We start from the raw sequence: 21067 nt of genomic DNA, 5'->3' as shown, positions 1-21067 counted from the left end.
AAAAGAAACAAACCCCTGTATTAAGTTTCTTCTTCTTCTTTCTTTTTTTTTTTTTTTTGTGTGCACAAGATTTAATCCTAGATACCTAATTTGAGAGTAAAATATGAACAAGGTTTCTCTCTAAATTACAACTGTTTATATATGTAAGGTTGAATTTTATCAACCATCTTATTGGCTTTATTCCGTAACAAATTTACTTGTATTTTAGCAATTAGTGACCATGTATTTAGGTGGGAATCATGTAAGGATAGTGAGTGAGAGAGTGTGAAGAAATGCTCAAGATTGTGCAAGGATGCAGATTGAACTTTCAATATATATATATATATATATATGAATGTGAATTTTGAAAATCTAACCATTAGATTACATGTTCTTTATATTCTTAATACGCATGTCAAATTTCATTCAAATTTGGTGTTATTTACTATTCGATTAATCAACTTATTTTTTATGCATAATTTTTTACCACAAAATGTAAACATGTTATTGATAACATAACCATTAATCTTTGGTTTTCTTGAAACTTTGCAAGTGTAAAGGTTTATATAATAAGAACATACAATCTAACGGTTAGATTTTCAAACTCCACATTCAATAAAAAAGAAATTGGAGAAGTTTAAATGATTTTTTTTTTCCAAATTATTTTAAAGAGAAAAATATAATATTACATTAACATTCTATTATGTATCATCCTCAATCAAGAAAAAAAGAATCAACTACATCGTTGTTAGCAAAAATATAGATCACATAGCTAGGTCCATGTCATATGCCCAGCCGATTAAGGAAAAGTTCATGTCACAGTTCCTCAAAAAATAAATAAATAAAGCTCATGTCACATGTGTGATGTATCGTAGCTGGCCAGGTCCATTGATTAAGGTTATTTCATGACAACATATAAGATGGTTCTTTATTTCTCAAGTCAGTGTCATGTAATAATTCTTAGATTATGTGCCAAAATACAAGATTTGATTCAAAGAAAAAGTAGATAAATTATTAATGTGTGATTAAGACGTCCAAAATGGAATAAAGTTTGTGGACTATATAAGTCCAACATAAATACCTACCCTAACTAATATATAGAAACAAGCTTTATTTTAATCAAATTTTTTTAGATCCACCTGACTTATCATTCTGTCATACATCACACATTATAGCCGCGGTGGTTGGATCGCTCTATCATTAGTTGTGATGTTGTTTTAGATGAAGAGCCCAATAAAGCAAAAAAAAAATTATCTCAGAATTATCTTCTTTCGTTGTTCAAAGTTCAAACTTTATTTTGCCTATAAAGAAAAAGGGCAGTTTTTTTTTTTTTTTGAGTGAAAAAAGGGGTACATGAATACATAGAATGCAGCAAAAAGAAAACAGTATAGTCTTCAAACACAGAATTTCACGAAATCTGGGTTCATGTCTCCATGATTTGATTTTTCAATAACTCTACATAATATACAAATTTTTTTATAAATTGTTGAGGTAGAAAGCGTTAATTGTAGACAATAAATTAATTTTAATATATAATGGACCATGTGAAAATCAATTACAACTTGTAATTTTAGCGAGTTATGATGGTAATATTATTCATTGAGTTTGCATGTGTTTTGATTTTGGTGAACAGATATGTGTAAGGTGATAGGACATGTGTTGTGAATTTTTTTTATGAAAATATTGTACTTGTAAACTTAATTAATAAGAAGGGTTCTTCTCAAAAAAAAAAATAATAAAAGGGAAAAAAAAATAAGATTATATTCATTCAATTTTTTTTCCTTTTCTTAATCTGGTGCATAGCAAAGAAAAGGACAAGTAATGAAATGGAAGAAAAATGGTTACAAAGTAAGATAGATGTCAATTAAATTTAGCTATTGAGGTAAATCACAATTATGAAGAGCATCTCTAAGACTCTAACAAGCTCTTCAAACCAATTTTTGAGCTAACTTGGAGAGTGAAACCACAAAATGGGGCTCCAACATCTTTTCTATTATGGAGAAAGATTTTTAGAATTTAAAGATTTACAATGACTCTCGATTTTTAGAATTTAGAGATTTACAGTGACTCTCTTGATATGGAGAGTTATTGCAAATCAATAAAACATTTTAATCAAATATTCTCTCTCTCTCTCTCAAAGTTATGGATAAAAATATTTAAAAAAATTTTAGTTTAATAAAATTATTAAAAAATAATAATAATTGAGAGATTGTTGGAAGGTGTGTTAAAAAAGTGGTTCGGTAAAAGGGGAAAAAAAATTCTCCTTAAAATTTGGTAAAATTTGAAGAAACTGCTGAAAATTCTTTCAAGCGCAAAATCCCCTTAGTTAATGATTTTGTATCCATTTTTTTAAGGGATTATGCGCCCAATCACAATAAGTCTCCAATAGAATGATTTTACATCATTTTCGTCTAGTCAACATGTCACTTAAAGATGGTTATTAAGACAACTAAAGGTATTTAGTGGGTAAAAATAAGTCCTGCATGCCTCCGTACGTATTTGGATGCAACATTTTACTGTTATTTTATTTATTGAAAGATTATTAAAGTAGAATTGTACTTAGAAATTTGAGACCTTAAAAGGTTGTGTAAAAACTAATAAACTAAAATGATAAAAGAAAAAATTGATAACCTAAATAGGCTTAACGGTTAATAAACTATTTAAATTTTGAAAGTCTTTGGAAGAAGCGCATTACAAAATACTAATTGTAATGGCCAAACGATATAGCTCTTTTAAGGGGATGCAGATGGACTCGATAAATCTTCAAATTTAACATCCCTTTTTGTTTGGTTGTATAGCAATGGCAAAAGTTTTTTTCATATATTTTTTTTACATATCCACTTTTTTTATTTAATTTTTTATAATTCAATAGTTATAAAAAAATAAAAAATAAAAAAGGGAAGAAAATATTTGAGTCTTGGACATTTCTGTTGGAAACATCAAGAAGTACTAGTTGAGTTATAAAGCTTTAATAGATATCCATTCTTAGGACAATATTTTGACAAACTAAAATAATGCCTAAAAGTTTACCTCACTAAAACCAAACACATTCAATATATGTGTGTGTGTAAATTTAACATGTTGGATAACATATGAAAAATATGAACCTAAATATCTAACTCTAAACAACATATCAAATTTTTACACATTTTCATATCCATTAGTTAGGGATAGCATAATTGCTTTAGTAACCTTTGTTTGTCTCAGTTGATATTTATTACTCTTTTCTTGCCAATGTGGTATCTATGTGACATAAAGGGTATTTGAGTTCTACTACAGTCTACACTCTACACCACAGACACCAGAAAATTCACAGATTTTTTAAAACAATCACTCACATAGAGCTCCACTTAGTCATTTACCCCTAGAATTATTGAAGGATTTTGGAAAACAAAATGAGAAGGCATTGTTTGGAAATAGTTTTTTTTCCCTGAACATCATTATTTTAAGAAAAAACTCCTACGTCCACAGATCGCAGCACCCTATCAGCGTAGAGATTAGACTTTAGAGAATGAGACCGATGCGTTTTTCTTATATTTTAAAGGATTTTCCATTTTCCTTCCAGCTGTTACCGATAATCTTAATGTAAAAAGCCCATTCTTATCAACAAATCACTAAGACCTGTTTGGTTGTTCCATGAATTTGGTAGGCCCATTTACATTTAATCAAACATTTAATGCACAAATAACAAGTCCATAATCTTAAACTAGACCTAAACAAATACAACCATTGCTATCGTGAATAAGTCATTTCCCTAAAAAAATATTTATAAAAAAATTCACGCATCAATTAAATAATTTTATCCAGCTTTTGGTACAATGGGAGAGGGAAGAGAACATTCCAACGATCCAACTAGATATTTGTGATTATTGAATTACCTCATTCACAATGTTAGCTTATTAAGAACTATATAAAATGTAAAGAAGCCATCAAATTTGTGGGGCAATCAAACAACCCCTAGTGTTTGATCCTGCAAAGACAGTGACTTTCAAATTCCTGATAAGGCATAATCTACATCTAGTCTCCGCAACACCAACGTTGCAACCCACATAACTACAATAACCAGGAAAAAAAAGAGTGAAAATAGAAAACCCTCACCTTCTTAAGATTACAATCAGAAGAAAAGCAAGCTTTTAATTAGGTTCCTTAAATTGAATTTTATTAGAAGGCAATGTAACTCCTAAAACGTAGCACAAATCTCAAGAAAATTCTGACTAGCAGTAAACAATACTCGGGAAATACCATAAAAATTTTCCTGCTTGACTACAAGCTTCAACCGCAATTCCAAACATCTCAATGTTTCGTAGTATTTACAAAAGAGGACTATGACGCAAACCAAAAGCAAGGAAAAATGTAATTGTAGACTAGGCTTGCTAAAGCTCATATATGTTGGTAAATGGGGACAGTGCTCCCTAAAGCTTATATGTTCTCTATAGTGTCAGGAACCCAAAACAAGACCCTCCCGAGCAATATTGGTCACACGAAGGACAGCTTGTGCACTTAGAGGAGAGAGTTTTGATTGACAAAAGTGCTCCCAAGAGCCCATATCCGGATGCTCTGACACAGTGGGCGTGAGGTCATGAAATTTCTCATATACAGTCTGTAGCTCAAGTAGAAGGATACGAGCAGCCTCCCTGGACTCTGGAAGTTGGTCACTCAGCTGGGATGCAGCTATTTGGATCAATTTGTCAATACCATATGCTTTAATTCCATCAACACCCTGTTGACATAAACAACATAAGGATATTAGGGAAATAAAGGCAAATATAAAGTAGGTGTCTAGTCACAGTAAGATACCATGTCTATTGATGGCTAATATTGCAACTAATTCTTCATAAGTTTTTTTTCTCTATAAAAAGGACTAACTAGAGATAAGAACTCCTCAAAACCTAATGTGTAACAGCTTACCCATCCCTGAAAACCCAGGTACACCATGCGGTCAATATAATTATATATTTGAAGTTACAGCTACTTTTTTTTACACAGTAATTTCTAAAATTCTTTCCTTTTATCAGCCTCACCAAATATTACAGATATAAGCAACAACCACTTAACTATAGGTTTACACGCTGTGAAAAACAAAACGTTCAGTAGATCCAGGGACCTCTCCCCAAAAAGAAAGATCAAAAGAATATTATAGCAGTATAAAAACCAATTAGATGAATGTGAAATTTTAATTTTCCTTTTTCCCTAGCTCAGGAAAAAAAAATTGATAGGAAGAAATGGGGCAAATACACTAAAAAGAAAGGAAAAAAGGGGGGGGGGGGGGGGCATCAGAATACAGTTCTGCTGTGTACAATGATACTGTTCCTGAACACAAACACACACAAAAATAGAGGGGAATGGAGCATGAGGTTCTAATTAAAGTGGGTGTATGGATTGGTATATCCAAACTCCAAAGGAACCCTTAAAACTTTTTTTCTCAAAGGTCAATGAAAAGATTACAGAGTCAATATAGCAGAAAAGTGACACCAACAATAAGTAGGTGCACAAAACATTTGTCACATATGTAACACAAGGAAAGGGTGCCTAGACCCATAATGCCAGGATGCACATAAGGTAATTACATTGACAGCAGAGCAGGAAACAAGCAGCACCAGCAGCCGATGCAAACTATGTAGCAATATCTATACATCCACACAGAGTGCTCAAATAATCTTTAATAGGATATATACATACAAATTATTAACACTGAAATCACAAAAAGCATTTAACTATTTGGATTAACCACATTAAGTGTTTAACAAAAGAATTGGATCATCTAAAGTTCAATCAGATGTAAGGGAGAGAGAGAGAGAAGCAATATATGGGGTCTTAACCATACTGATAAGTGAAAGTTCTTTACATTGTTTTGATAAATCCCATTTAGCATTGCCTTTTTCCTTTCTTTAAAAAGAGTAATAACATTGAAAGATATGAAACAAAGTAAACGATATAAAAGAGAGGTCTAAAATAAAATGAAATGTTATCAACAAAAAAATTGGATGCAGATATGAAATTTTATTAAACACACAAATCAGCAAACGAGCATATCTATTGTCTTTTTCTTACCAGTCGGGGAACACTTCGACAGAAGCACGTTGAAGTCTTTGCTCGAATTCGAGGATTCTTGTGCTTAAGATACGGTTGCAGTTTAGGTAACAAAAGAACAGGGGAAACCCATTTCGTCATTGCTACTAAAGCCCTCTCAGCTGCCTCACATACAAAACGTTTGTCTTGTGAAGACTTGAGAAGAAGCTGTAATAGCTGCACCCATCACATTTGATCACATTGAAAAAACGAATAAATTCACATGTCAATGGCAGTAGTCTTTCACTAAAAAGCTAGGTAACCTAAAATGGCAATAAAGTATAAAAAACACGAGTTACCATAGGGTCCAATGAATCAATTATATGATCATTATATGCATTGAAAATGTCTGCAGATGTCATGATTGCAGTTTTGCAAACAGCACTTCTTGGATTCTTCAGGGACTTCACCACCAGTAAAATCACATCTCCCCTATTCACCAGTACATGGTCAACATGAATAAATTTGCCCAAAATAAATGATATTTATAGAAACATTTAACCATACATCTCTGTTACACAATTCAATTAGATCATCCAGTAAAATTTTGCAACTTACAGTATATCGAGCATTGCATCCTTGTGAAATATTGATATTCGGCGTACATTATTGAGTGCTTCACACACCAAAACCCAATCTTTAGACTCCAGTCCAGCTAAGAGTGTCTGAAATATTAAACAAAACAATACAGACATCACACAAAAAGTTAAACACCATATATCAGAATATTCACGCATAATCATCTGAGGTTAAAAGTCAAAACCAAACACCATAAAAGATAATAAGAACCCCCGCCCAGCAGAATAATTTTAAAAAAGAAGGAATAATACCTTAAGACTTGTATCAACGTCTTCTAGATCATTCAAGTTCTCAGATTCAATGTATTCTACTTCTGGAATTCCAGTTTCTAATACAGTATTAGCAGTCTCATTGCCATTCATTGGAGGTGAAACCAAGGAGACAGAGTTTTTCTTCTGGAATTCTTCAAGATTTTCAGTTGCAGCCCCAATATAAGGCTTTGTAAAACTCCCTTTGCTGGAGCTTTCATTCTTCTTCTCAGATCCAGGTATTGTATTCAGATCTCGAAGAGCATTCTCTGACATCACTTCCTGCATAGAAGTCTGAACAGAACAGAAATCATTTTCAATTTTTCATCATAAACAATGCTATAGAACAAATAGGATGCAAATGGTTGTTGATATGCTCAAATAAAATTTTAGCATGAACAGAAAGGCAAGTGAATACAAATAAAAACCAGATTTCAATCAATATAAGAAGATTCACACGTTCACCCTCATTTCCTACCCTAGAAGATAAACCAACTTAAGTTTTATAATCCATGTACTCCCATCACCATTTCCAACAATCACATGTGAAAATAGTATTTAAATGCCTTGATAGTTGTTGAAGCATCTGACATGTCAGTCTATATGTGCACCTCATGGTGCTTCCCATGTAAGGATCTAAAAAAATTGTAGACAAAAACATCCAGTAAACAGATAGCCTCTCCTGACTTTACCAATGCCATATTTTTTGGACCATATTTGCAACTCAAATTAAACACAAGTATTAACGAAAGCCTCTCCTGACTTTATCGATGCCACAAGCCCCACAACATCATCTTTTGGCTATACACATCAAACAAATATCACATCATAGATCTCATCAAGCACCACATGCATTCGTAATTTAGCGATTTTCAAACCAACCCTTTCTCCTTTGAATGCAAGCCGTTTACTAGTGCTCTTAAAATATTTCCCCTCGGTGAATCCAATCCTCAAATTTCTAGTTTCCATATAGCTACATCATAAAAGCTTGCCATTTCGCTTCATTTATAACTTTAAGTCTCTCTCTATGATCAGATTTCACATTTTTCAAGGCCCAATTGACTCCAATTCGTTTAAAGATTTAAAATCCTAGCATTAGTATTTTCAATGGAACTTCAAACCTGATATCTTTAACGCTAAATCGCTCCTTTCAAATTCCACCACATTACCATCAACTCTTAATCACATAATAAGAGATCGACAACCACTTACCAAACAATCTGAAAGCTCCCAAAATTTTGGATTCAACCATGGATCCTCAATAGACTAATCAGGACCAGCCACATGTATTCATCAAACGCTATATTATTAAAAACCACAACCCTCCTCCTTTTTCCCGAACCGTGAGAAAAATGTATTACACTAAACACTGACACGGAGAGTTCAGAATCTCCTGCCTAATCAAATTTATCTTTCATCTTATTCAAAAGACTAATCTAAATAAGTGTCAACTAGAACATAACATAATGCTTGATCTTATCACTCTCATAGTGAAAAATCTGAAATGAAATATGTATTAGTAATAAATAAAAATAAAAATTAAAAAAAACAAACAAACTAGTGCACAAGCATTTGCAAATCCCTAAAATTACTAATTAGAAATCTCACTACAAAACAAACCCCCAATCCAGTCAAAAACAGTCAAATTCAAATTCAAATTACAAGTAAAACAAGCAAATTGTGTGAATTACAAAACATAGAAATCACATTTACTAGCATCTAACTAAAAAACCCTCAGATACACAAACGGATTCAACAAAAAAACTAAAAACAGACGAAGATCTAGCGCGCTTAAAAAAAAAATAAAAACCGAGCAAACAACAAGATCTCAAGCATCAGGATCGCAAAATCTTTGTTCGGAAAACCACGCATTTCAATCCAATTCTTCACCATTATCAAAATGGAAAGAGAAAGAGAAAGAGAAAGAGAAAGAGAGAGAGAGAGAGTACCAGAGAAATGCGCAGAGAGTAATCGGCGAAATAGTGGTTAAGAGAAAACAGCGTGACTCTTGAGTCCACTCTCTCTCTGTGTGTGAAAAATGTGGCGGACTCTTATAAGAAAGATGTAAAAAATTGTGAAATGTATTGTAACCGGCGAGCGAGAGAGAAAAAAAAATAAAAACAATTGCAGTCAAATGAAATGAGACGATGCTGCTTATGGTAAAAACCCCGACTAGGCCGGCAAGCACGGGATTTTTGGGTTCGTAAATGCCTGTGGTTTTTTAACGTATTATCTAAAATGCCACTTACTACAGCCGTGGCATTTTTTTTTTTTTTTTTTGTCGGTTTTGGCTTTGGAAACGCCCCTGGTTTTTCATCAATTTACCTAAAATAACACCACTACGGCTTTGACCTTGGTCATACTGGTTTTTTTTTTTAAATGGCAATTTGACAAATTTAAGTGATAATAAATGTAATTAATATCGCAGCACTAATAAAAATAAATATTTTTGTTAAATATTTTTTTTATTATGTTGTTAAAATTTGATGCTGAGTTTGTGAGACCTATAAACAAAAATTTGTTGTATTCCTAATATCATACTTTTTTTTCAACCTTTATGAATCTTATTCTATGGATTTAATGTGAATAATGATTTGATTTTCAAGTAATGTTATAAATACAAACTATTTTACAATATTTTTATAAATTGTTGATGTGGTTTTAGCATTTTCTAATAATTATTGATAAATAAAAATGTGATGTTAGCGGTGGATCCATATTAAAACTAGTAAGAATTTGTCACATTAATAATTTGTAAAAATGTTGTAAATAGTTTGTATCTATAGCATTACTCTTTGGTTCTTTTACTTTTAAATTGAAATTTTGAAAATTTATATGAGTTATGCTACAGATACAATTTTTTTTCTTTGATTCTTTTACTTTTAAATTAAAAATTTGAAAATTTATATGAGTAATGCTATAGACACAAATTATTTTACAAAGAATTTTAAAACTAATAATGTGGTGAGTGGTTATTAATTAAAAAAAATGATGTTAATGGTGGATCTAGATGAAAACCAATAAAAAGTTGGTCACATTAACAGTTTGCAAAAAAAATTGTAAAATAGTTTATGGCTGTAACATTACTTTTTTTTATATACAAGATAGAAATTATACTTTAAAATAATCTAAGTGTATATATGTGTGAAACTCCCTCCTGGAGACTTGAACCTTAGCCCTTGCCTCTAACACCCTACAAGTACTTATAATTGTAGAGTGATCACCACACCAAGGGTGCGCGATGGTGCTATAACATTACTAAATTTATATTAATAATGTGAACAAAACATTACATGATTAAATGCATTAGTTTTTAATTACAAAATACTACTTATAAAATTTGTTACAGACCTGAATGCGTGGTTAATTATTCCTATATTGAAAATTTAATGACCAATTTGATACTTAAATTAAAATTCGATGGTTATATTTGTAAAAATTATTTTTCTTTTATAATAATTAATCGGTGGGATCTGACTTTTTGTTTCTACTACTTACTTTGCGAATATTTAAAAAAAAAAAAAAAAAAAAAAAAAAAAAAAAAATCTACTACTTACTTTGCTTTTCTTTTTCTTTTTTTTGCTGAATTACTTACTTTGCTTAATAACGTTAAATTTGTTAATTTTAATAAAGAGAAGAAAAAGGTTTGGGGTTTTGAACTGACGCTTCAACACAAGAAAATGAAATTTCTGTAATGATGACTTATGATTGGAAAAGGATTACTCAATTAATTGAGTTGGGGGGGAAAGGGATTTGTTATTCTGTAAACGCCAAAGGTTGATTAATTCGACCATGTGATTGATCACAACCGTTGGATTCCTCTCTAATTGTGAATCTAAGGTTGGTTAATCAAAAGATCAAAGGTCTAATTACGCCAAAGGTGATGTTTATCTGTAATTGGGTTTCTTTTTTTTAAAACTTGGTAAAATTTATGGGTGATTAGATTGTAGAATTGTAGCTAATAAAGGTGGAATAGAATAGAAGGCTTGCTTTGCCCTTCTTTAACTTTTTTTTTTAAAAAATCAGGAATTTTGGGCCCCCTTTTTACATACAAGAATGTTGTAACAGCACCACATGGGGTTCCAAACCGCTAATGTCGGTGCGCCCATATGGCCATACCTTCCCATTATTGTGGAGGTGACATAAGCTGCTTTTTGTTTTGAGTTTGTGTGGATCAAGATTCTTTTCATTTTTTGGAGTAATTTCTTTTGGTAGAAAATAGAATTCTTTTTAAGTTTTATCATGTGAATTTTAAATGAGCGGATGATATTCATTACATAACTGTTGATATTATTTGTACTTACATTATTATTGATATAAGACAAAATTCAAGTAAGATCAGTGTTAGTTCCTAGATTCTTTTTTTTTTTTTTTTTTTTTGAGACAATAGTTCCTAGATTCCTTAATTAAATAATTCATGTAGCCAATTTACCAAAGTTAGTATAAATAGACATAGCTTGTACCAGTGCATTAGTGTACTGAACACATTGGGGCATCCAGTGCATTAGTGCATCTTAATGTTTCTCAATATAAACGATGTCAAATTATCTTTAATGTTGATAGAATAATAAAATTCCATATCAAATTATTTATTGTTTAATATATATATATATATATATATATATATACACATACAAATATTCAACCAAGTATGCATTTGGGTAGAAATTATTTGACCCTGCATCTGCGTTTCTGGCATTTCACGCCTTTTTCTTTTTTTAATTGAGAAGCACATGAACATAGACCTACTAGTGGGTCCCATGCACACTACCTTGTTGACAACCAAATTTGCACTGGAATGGCATTGTTTAGGGTCTCGTGCACTATTTACGGGACCCACAAACTTTTTTTTCCAACTACTTTTTCATAAAAATAGGTCTCACGGCACTATTCACACATTTAAAAATTATTTTGTTACAGTGTTTTCAGTTTTTAGCAAAACAAGCGGTATCCAAACGGACTCTAAGTCATGGATTGCACAACCTAGGTTTTGGCTTTAGTCCATTGTGATGGGAACAACCAAGTTTGGCTCTAGTGATTAGTGGTTCAAAGTTTCAAACATCACCAGAGCCTTCTACTCCCTTATGGGTTCATGACGGTTCAACATTGGAGGAGGTGAACTAAAGCATTGGCAGCCAAGCACGAATAGAAGACATTGTCATTTGATTCGTCACATTTACTAGTGGTGACAATCAACAGGGTAAAAGGCAAGTGAATTATCGAACACACTGAGTCTTGGTTTTGGTGTAGGCCTGTTTCATGGTGGTTCTAATACCATTGATTGAGGTGATAGGGTTATTATTTTTATTTGTGCAAATGTAAAGTGCAAACTAACCAAATATTTTGATTGGTCCTAATAGGCTAAGGCTAACAAAATGAATTAATTTTGACTAGTCATAGTTGTCTCTCTATCTCTTAGGAAGGATGGTCCCCCATTCTCCCTTTAGGCAGTAGAAGAGTTTTGTCCCTTACGGTAGTGAGGAGTGTTTTGTTTCTTCTCTTGTTTAATCTCTTTGTGCTGTTTTTTTTTTTTTTCTTGACTTCCCTTACATTCTAGGGTATTTGGGAAACAGTTTTTCCTCTCTTCTTTTTCTGCACCTTTTTTCTCATCATGGAAGATCTAGCAACCATTTGGGATAACCTATCTCTGTCCTAAAAAGAACAAACTGGGTACACTGCAAGCTAATCATCGTATAGGGGAGTACATGTTGGCTGCCAAATTTCTAACTCCACGTTTCTTGCTAATGGAGGCGATGGCTAGAACGTTCAAGCAGTTGTGAAGGTCAACAAACAACTTCAAGATTAGGCGTATTGGAGACCACAAGTGCCTATTTGTCTTCGATAATCTTCCTGATGTGGACCATATTATCAAAAATCAGCCCTGGAGTTTTGACAAATACTCAGTCGTTATTCAAAGGTATGATGGTGAATCCCCTGCTCATGAATTAATCTTTAATAAGGCTACATTTTAGGTGCAGGTTCACAACATACCTTACAAGTACATGACGAAGCATATGGGCGAATGTTTATGTGATATTATTGGTGAAGTGCAAAAATGCTCCGGGGCTGTCGATGATGATAGGGGTCAATTCATGAGGGTTCGAGTAACTCTCGACTTAAACTTGCCGTTGTGTTGGGGTTGTGTTATCACTCTTGAAGGAGGGGATTAGTCTTGGGTCTCTTTCAAGTATAAGCACCTTCCAAATTTGTGTTACTGGTGTGGTCGTCTAAGCCACGACGACAAAAACTATGATTTATGGATTAACAGTAAGGGTACTCTTAAGGCTAAAAATCAACAATTTGGGTCATGCTTAAGAGCCGCACCATACACCTCTGCCGGTAAAGATGTCATCTACGTTCCGGGGTACTATGAGGACCGGTAGTCGAGGCAGAATAAACTTTCACAAGCCCCGGTGATTGAAACGATGGTGGAGGAGGGTGTTAACTTGGAGGCACCAATGGAGCAACTTGATAAGGAAAAGGTGCAACAGGAGGGGATCATTAATGCAGTGTCCGTTTCAATTTCAAATTCCCCGGCTGGCATGGAGGGAGTTACGCATGATGAACCACGAAATCTATTCCTAGTATTTCAGAGGCAATATCCCAATCAGATTTGGTAATCCAAACGAGATTAGAATCCTAGTAATGTCAGGGATGTATATTCGGACACATTAAAGGAGATTGATACGGGATTTTTAAATTCAATTCTCCTGGCCACGTCAGTGTTGTGGGGGCTTCTCCATGCAGCCATACAATCCGTGGTGCTCCATCCCTCAACCCCAAGCACGTGATTCACTTAAGCAGCCTGTTTCCATCTAGTTCCAGAATTCTACGTTGACTAAAGTTCCAATCTTGACTGATATCTCTGTGCCCTACCCAAGTACCTGGAAAAGAATTCCTCACCTTAGTCATGAGGCTGCTTTCTCTCAAGCAAAGCACTCTTCCTCAAAACGGCCTTCTTCTCTACTTCAAGATTCAAATGAGTTACCTAGTAAAAGACGTTTGGTTTCCTAGGTGGAGTCAGGAAGTACTATTCTATTGGCAAAGACTGATATCCAGTTCTGCCAGGAGCCATGAGTGTCCTAGTTTGGAATTGTCGTGGGCTTAGGAACCCACAGATAATTTGAGAGCTCAGGAATTTTGTTTGGGCACAAGATCCTGCGATCATGTTCTTGGCTGAGACATGGCTGGATGAAGTTAGGCTAAAGTCTCTTTTGCAGAATTTTGTTTATGACCAGATGTTTGTTGTTTCAAAAATAAATCAGGGGGGCGGACTAGCTCTTCTGTGGAGGTCTGATTTTGATGTTAAGGTGGTCTCTTCTTCACTCAACCATATTGATGCAGTGATTAATTCAGGTAAGGAAAACTCTTGGAGATTTACCGGTTTCTATGGCAACCCCGATACTCACAAGCACCACAAATCTTAGGCTATTCTAAAAAATCTTAATCGAAAATTTTCTTTGCCATGGTTATATGCAGGTGATTTTAACGAGATTTTAAGGTCTCATGAAAAGAAAGGTGGTAGAGCAAGACCGGAGGTTCAGATGAGGGATTTCCGTGAAACATTATATGAATGTGTTTTTGTCGACTGGGGGTTTATTGGACAAAAATTCACTTGGTGTAAAAGATTGACAGGTGGTGTTACAGTATGGGAGCGCCTTGACAGATCTGTAGCTAATCATGAAAGGATTTCTCTGTTTCCAAGTTATTCAGTAACTCATCTTGATACGGCTTTCTCGGATCATAAGCCTTTAAGTATTCATATGGAGGGGCTGCCAATCCGAAATCAAAGACCTTGGAGGTTTGAACAAGTATGGTTAAATGATGAGTCTTGTTGTACTACGGTAGAAGCAGCTTGGGAGAGCCCTTTTTTCTCTTCTAATCCGATGTCAGTGGTTGAGGCTAATGTGAACAACTGTCAGAGGATATTGAAAGAGTGGAGTAGGGTTTCTTTTGGTAATATCTCTCGGACTCTAGCTGAAAAGAAAAAGCAGATCAAAGTGGTGGAAAGGGAAGTGGTAAAAAGTGGTAATGGTGACCTGTTGCATGTTTTGAAGGCAGAATTAAGAGAACTCCTTACCAAGGAAGAGAAGCATTGGCAGCAACGTTCAAAGCTGCATTGGCTTAAAGAAGGGGACCAAAACACACGTTACTTTCATGGTAAAGCTTATCAGAGGTGTAGGAAAAATTGCATCAAACGCCTAAGAAATCCAAATGGGGAGTGGGTTGAAGGTGATGATCGAATAGCTTAATTGTTTATTGACTACTATAGTGAGCTTTTCTCAACCTCAAATCCAAATCAATTGGAGGAAGTGTTGGTCACTATTTCTCAAGTTGTACCAGATTCAATGAATGCGGATTTGGTGAAATCTTTTGTGAAGCAAGAGGTGGATATGGCTCTAAAACAGATGGCACCTTTGAAAGCACTGAGTCCAGATGGCATGCCCCCCATCTTCTATCAACACTATTGGGATTCCATGGGTGATGACGTGTCTTGTGCTGTACTTTCTTGTCTCAATTCAGGTTCTATCCCAGCTAGTCTCAATCATACTTATATCACCCTTATTCCCAAATTATAAAATTTGGAAAGAGTTTCTGATTTTAGGCCTATATCCTTATGTAACATTTTGTACAAGCTAATTTCCAAGGTGTTAGCTAACCGTTTGAAAAGTCTGTTACCTTATGTTGTATCAGGATCTCAGAGTGCTTTTAAATCTGACAATTCTATCTTGAATAATATTTTGGTAGCTTTAGAAACGCTACATCACATGAAGATTAAAAAAACGAGGAAAGAGGGGTTTATGGCTATGAAATTGGATGTGAGTAAGGCTTACGATAGAGTTGAGTGGATTTTTTTGGAGCAATTGATGCGGAGGATGGGTTTCCATGGGAGATGAGTAGATTTGGTAATGGCTACAATTAAATCTGTTTCTTATTCCTTTTTGATCAATGGAGTTCCTTGAGGTTTCATTAAGCCAACAAGGGGGATTCTTCAAGGCGATCCCCTATCTCTTTATCTTTTTTTGTTGTGCTCGGAGGGTTTAAATGGGCTACTCAAAAAAGCCGTGGCTAGGGGTGATTTAAGGGGTTTCTCACTTTGTAAGAATGGTCCACAAATCTCGCATCTATTCTTCGCCGATGACAGTCTGATTTTTTGTCATGTGAAGATGGGTGATGTGCAAACAATTCAATCAGCTTTAGCCCTATATGAGAGAGCATTCGGGCAAAAAATAAATGGTACTAAAACAAACCTTTTTTTTTGGTAAATCTGTCCTTGAGAGCACCGAATCAGATTTGAAGAATTTCCTAGGTGTACCGGAGATTAAGGAGTATGAAAAGTATCTTGGGTTGCCGGCTATGGTGGGTAGAAAAAAAAAGGAAAGCTTTATCTATATAAAGGAGAGGATTTGGGGGAAACTTCAAGGGTGGAAGGAGAAACTTTTGTCACAAGCCGGAAGGGAGGTGTTATTGAAAGCCATGAGTTGTTTCTAACTACCTATGAACCTTTGCCATGAGATTAAGGTTATGATAAAAAAAAAAAATTTTGGGGTCAACGTGGTGAGAGACGGAAGATTCATTAGAAAATTTTGGAGTCTTTGTGTTTGCCAAAAAATGAAGGTGGGATGGGTTTTAAAGAGCTTAGGAAGTTCAATGATGCCATGTTAGCTAAACAAGTATGGCAGCTGGTTCATGATAAAGAGTCTCTCTTTTACCGAGTTTTCAAGGCTAAGTTTTTCCCCTTCGGATGATATTTTTTCAGCTTAAGTCAAATCGGGGTCCTATGTTTGGCGGAGTATTCTTAAGACTCGATACTTAATTGCTAAAGGTGCTAGATATAAAGTGGGTAATGGCCAAACAGTCCGGATTTATCAAGATCGCTGGCTGCTAGGTGACGGGTCAGGCAAGGTGATCTCTCCCCCCTCTTTGCTATCTGCTGATGCGAGAGTAGCAGACATCATTGATGTTGATTTGGGTTGGTGGAATGTGTATCTATTGGAAAGAGTTTTTCTGCCGTTTGAGGCACAAAAAATAAAGTCCATCCCTCTATGTCTAATTCCACAGGAAGACACTTTGGTTTGGCCAAAAACTAAAGATGGTTAGTATTCCGTGAAGCTTGGTTATCAATTGTTATGTGCTAAAGAGCTTAGTGGTTCAACATTGGGATCTTCAAATGAGGTGAATCAGAGGATGTGGTCAGGCCTTTGGAGGTTGAAGGTGCCTAACAAAGTTAAGACATTTGCGTGGCGGGCTTGTTCCGAGTCTTTTCCTACGATGGTGAATTTGGCAAGGCGAAGGGTGGTGCTCTTAAACAGCTGCACAAGCTGTAACAGAGAGCCTGAGTCTGTGATTCGTGCTTTATGGGGTTGTGAGAAGGTGAAGGGGGCCTGGGTACTAACTTTGATGAGTTGCGGAGTGTAACAAATCAAAATTTATTTTTTGTTGATCTTTTCAGGTTGGCGCTGTAGAATCCCTGTGGAGCTGAAGGTTTTATCATGATTTGCTGGTTTATTTGGAATCGGCAAAACAAAATCAGAGTCAATGAGGCCGTTGCATCCCTTGAGAAGATCCCGGAGTTGGCGCAGAAGCATCTACCGGACTTCCAATAGTTTTGTACGAAACCTGAATCAAAGAAGCTGCCAAGGAAAGTCATTTGGAAGCCACCCGATGCAGGTCTGTTGAAAACAAACTTTGACGGTGTGGTTTTTGAAGATTTGGGAGCTGCAGGAATTGGAGCGGTGGTGCGTAATTCTTCCGGTGAAGTTTTGGCTGCACTGTCCGAAATTATTCCTCTGCCTTCATCCATTGTTGCACTGGAAACAATTGCAGCAAGGCGGGCTATCCTGTTTGTCCGTGAGCTTGGTTTCAGTGGCACAATTTTGGAAGGAGATTCTAAAGAGGCTATTTCAGCTATTAAGAAGCAGAGTTTCCAGCACCCAGTGGTGGGCCATTTAGTTAAAGACATTGTGTCTTCAGTCAGTACGTTTCAGTACTATTCTTTCTTGCACACACGTTGGCAAGACAATGTTTTAGCACATGCGTTGGCCAAACGAGCGAGATTGTCTTTTCTTACTTTAGTTTGGATGAACTCCGTTCCTGCGGATATTTATCGGTTCTTTATATCTGACATTCCAGTAATGAAATGATTTTTTTTTTGGCTTGGTCGGTCAGGCCTGATTCTCAAAAAAAAAAAAAAAAAAAAAAAAAAAAATTGAGTTGAAAGATGATATCCTATTGGTTGATGAATCTAATTATAGTAAACATGCAAGCACTAAACAATTCAATGTGGTTAATGTTATCTTTTTAATTACTTTAAGATAATTAATTATATTTATCTTCAATAAAATGTATTTATCTTGATTAATTAATTAGAGTTGTAATAGTGGACAAATACAATCAGGAAAGAGCCCAAGTCTTTTGGGAGTCCATCTTTCAAGAAACTAATCCTAATCCCATATGGACTCAAACACTTATTGTGATAAGAATTCCTCAATTGTTATTCAAAAAAAAGAAAAAAAGAAAAAAAAAACAGAATTCCTCAATTGTTGATTCAGAGATTTTTTTTTTTTCAGGGTAAGACTAAAACACTTCTATCTATTATATATAAAATAGGATTCTCAGGTCTCAAAGGTCTACAGGTGAGTGGTGACCCAAGGGGTCCAGATTATCACTTAAGATAATCTTAGGAAACCTTTAAAGCTAGTTTACCAAACCCAGTAAAACCCACGAATTTGTATTCTTTTGGGCATATTTTCGCCACTCACACACCTTCTCACAATATACACAAATCACTATAGTTCCCCTAGGATTCACCTATGCACGCCAGTTTACATAGTTTATAGGGAACTGCTTTCATCAACAAGAAGCATCAATTTTTTTGGAGAACCCATTTAGCAAGGTGGAGACCTAAAGGAAACAATCCAAGATTAATAAAGGAGCACGAAGAATCGGTACACCCTGTGGCCATCAGCCGTTCGAAACCCAAAGTACATTTAGGTAATCTTTTATTATTTGATGATCCCTTTTGTTTTTATAACATTTTGATTAGGTTTTCACTACGCTTTAATATACAATTAAAAAACCAAAACAAAACAAAACAAAGCAAGAAACATTCATTGGGATAGATCTTTCATGTTATTTTTAATGTTTTTGTTATGATAATTTTAAATCTGTGCATCTCATGTTAAATGCTATGATCACGTTTTGCTGTATTCATATGAACATATCTTTAATTAGAATTAGCCTCTGAGCATATGCTGTAACATGATTAAAATTTGGGGTAATTAGAATTTCATGTTTATCTAGATGTTCATACATTATTAATTTAAATTTTTGCATAAAATCATATAAGAGACAAATACGGAATTCTGTTTTTTTATTGTTTAATTCTATCATCGAGGATTGATCTTTATATATTTTCTTTACGTAAGAATGATGTTGACTCGCATTAAATAATGAGAAATTGGTTAGAACAGCTAGATTTTTTTGACAATAGGTTAGAAATAGTTTGGAACATCTAGATTTGATATCTTTTTGGGCCCAGAATTTCATAGGTAAAGACTGAAATCTTTTTGGACAAGGCCTAGCCTGCGTAGAGTTAAGAAACCCTTCTAAGCTTTTTTTTTGGATTTTTAGTAGACATGGCCCAGATTCCATGTTGCATTAAATTATTACCCATTCGACATAGAGTCAATAAGTTCATATCGAATATACTATTTTTTCTTTTATTTTTGAGAGAGTTTTAATTTATAGTGTTCACTTCTGATAATAACTCTTTATTATCAAACTAAAATATCAATTAGTTTTTGGTGTAGGCAGGAATTGAATTCCAGATCTCTTATTTAACTATTAGAGACTTTACCAATTAGCTCACACTCTTTTTTCATTTAACCAAAAAAAAAAAAAAAAAACCCCAAACCTAACATGGGTGTTTGCTATCAATGAAATAATCTTATATATATATATATATATATATATAGTTTCAACCTATTGAGGAGGAATTGAATTCCTATTTCTTATTTAACTATCAGAGGTTTCACCAATTAAATAATAAAATAACCTGGTTTAGTTGTTGGCTTTGTGTTTGCTAGGATGAAATTCAAAGCAAAATGAACACAATCTAATAAAACTGGATCTGTCAAATTTGGAGGAGTCTAGATTTCCAATTACGTACAAATAAGCCCAATTTCCCTGTTTAGATTGGTACTGAGTCCATTCTCAAAAAAAAAAAGATTGGTACTGAGTCTTTATGACTTTTCCACTGTTAGCCACCAAATCGGTGTGAATGTTATGATTGCTTGTATATAATCATGACAAATTAAATCCATCTCCTACAATTAATTTTACAGCATGACCGAAAAACCAAAAAAAAAAAAAAATTTACAGTAATTTCAGCATGTGCAATTATTTATGTTACCGCTTTCACCAATGAAATCGCACTTTTCTTAGCCGTGCATAGAAGAAGAAGCGTCTAGTCTTTTTGCGTGAACTCCACCAATGACACGCTTTACTTTGTCTGACACTTGTCATGGTACCTCTAATTAGTTTGACCATGGCAATGCAAATCCGACTTACAGTTCCCTAGATATCATGCCACCTTTTTAAACAGGTTCTAGATTGATGCTGTACATTTCAGATATTGAGTTTTCTTTCTTTAAGCTTAGATTTGTGAAATTCAGATATTAGGATTTTTTTTTTTTTTTAGCAAAAAAAAAAAGAAGCTATCTTATGTTTGAGTTAGTATATATATAACTTTTAAAAGGCTTTTTTTTTCTTTTTTTTTTCATTGAAAATAAAAAGTATAATTTTATTTTTATTTAATTTATTTTTTAAATAAATGAAAATAAACCATCTCCAATGCATACTTTTTTTAATTTTATTTTTATGGAATCTCCAACACATACTTGGTTAAAGTAACAATGCAAAAATAATTGTGCTTTACACATATCATAAGAGAAATTATTGTGTAATTTCGAAATATTTAATAATTTTCCCATATCATAGAAATGTTTGAATATATGGGATTAAAAATTGTCAAATTTGGTAATAGTAAAAAAGTAAAGCATTAAACTGCTCAAAGTTAATCATAACTTGGATGACCTTCATAATCCTTAACTAAAAGGCAACTAGCCAATCATAATAACCAAATGTAAGTTTACGCAACTTGAGCTAGGATTTTTGTAACTCAATTGATT

At 34.1% G+C, this 21067-nt stretch overlaps 1 protein-coding gene across 1 annotated transcript; it reads right to left on the bottom strand.

Moving 5' to 3' along the window:
- Positions 1-4116: 4116 nt before the first annotated feature.
- On the bottom strand, positions 4117-9066 carry LOC115976682 (TOG array regulator of axonemal microtubules protein 1-like). Its single transcript, XM_031098130.1, has 6 exons — positions 8825-9066; positions 6879-7169; positions 6607-6713; positions 6348-6480; positions 6031-6225; positions 4117-4699 (listed from the first exon to the last, which is right to left on the bottom strand). The coding sequence occupies exons 2-6, from the start codon at positions 7161-7163 to the stop codon at positions 4418-4420; spliced, it is 1002 nt and encodes a 333-aa protein (XP_030953990.1). The 5' UTR covers positions 7164-7169; positions 8825-9066; the 3' UTR covers positions 4117-4417.
- Between the last annotated feature and the right edge of the window lie 12001 nt (positions 9067-21067).

This window comes from Quercus lobata, chromosome 2 (assembly GCF_001633185.2).
Source record: "Quercus lobata isolate SW786 chromosome 2, ValleyOak3.0 Primary Assembly, whole genome shotgun sequence".
Lineage (NCBI taxonomy): Eukaryota > Viridiplantae > Streptophyta > Magnoliopsida > Fagales > Fagaceae > Quercus > Quercus lobata.
This window is presented reverse-complemented; position numbering and strand designations above follow the sequence as displayed.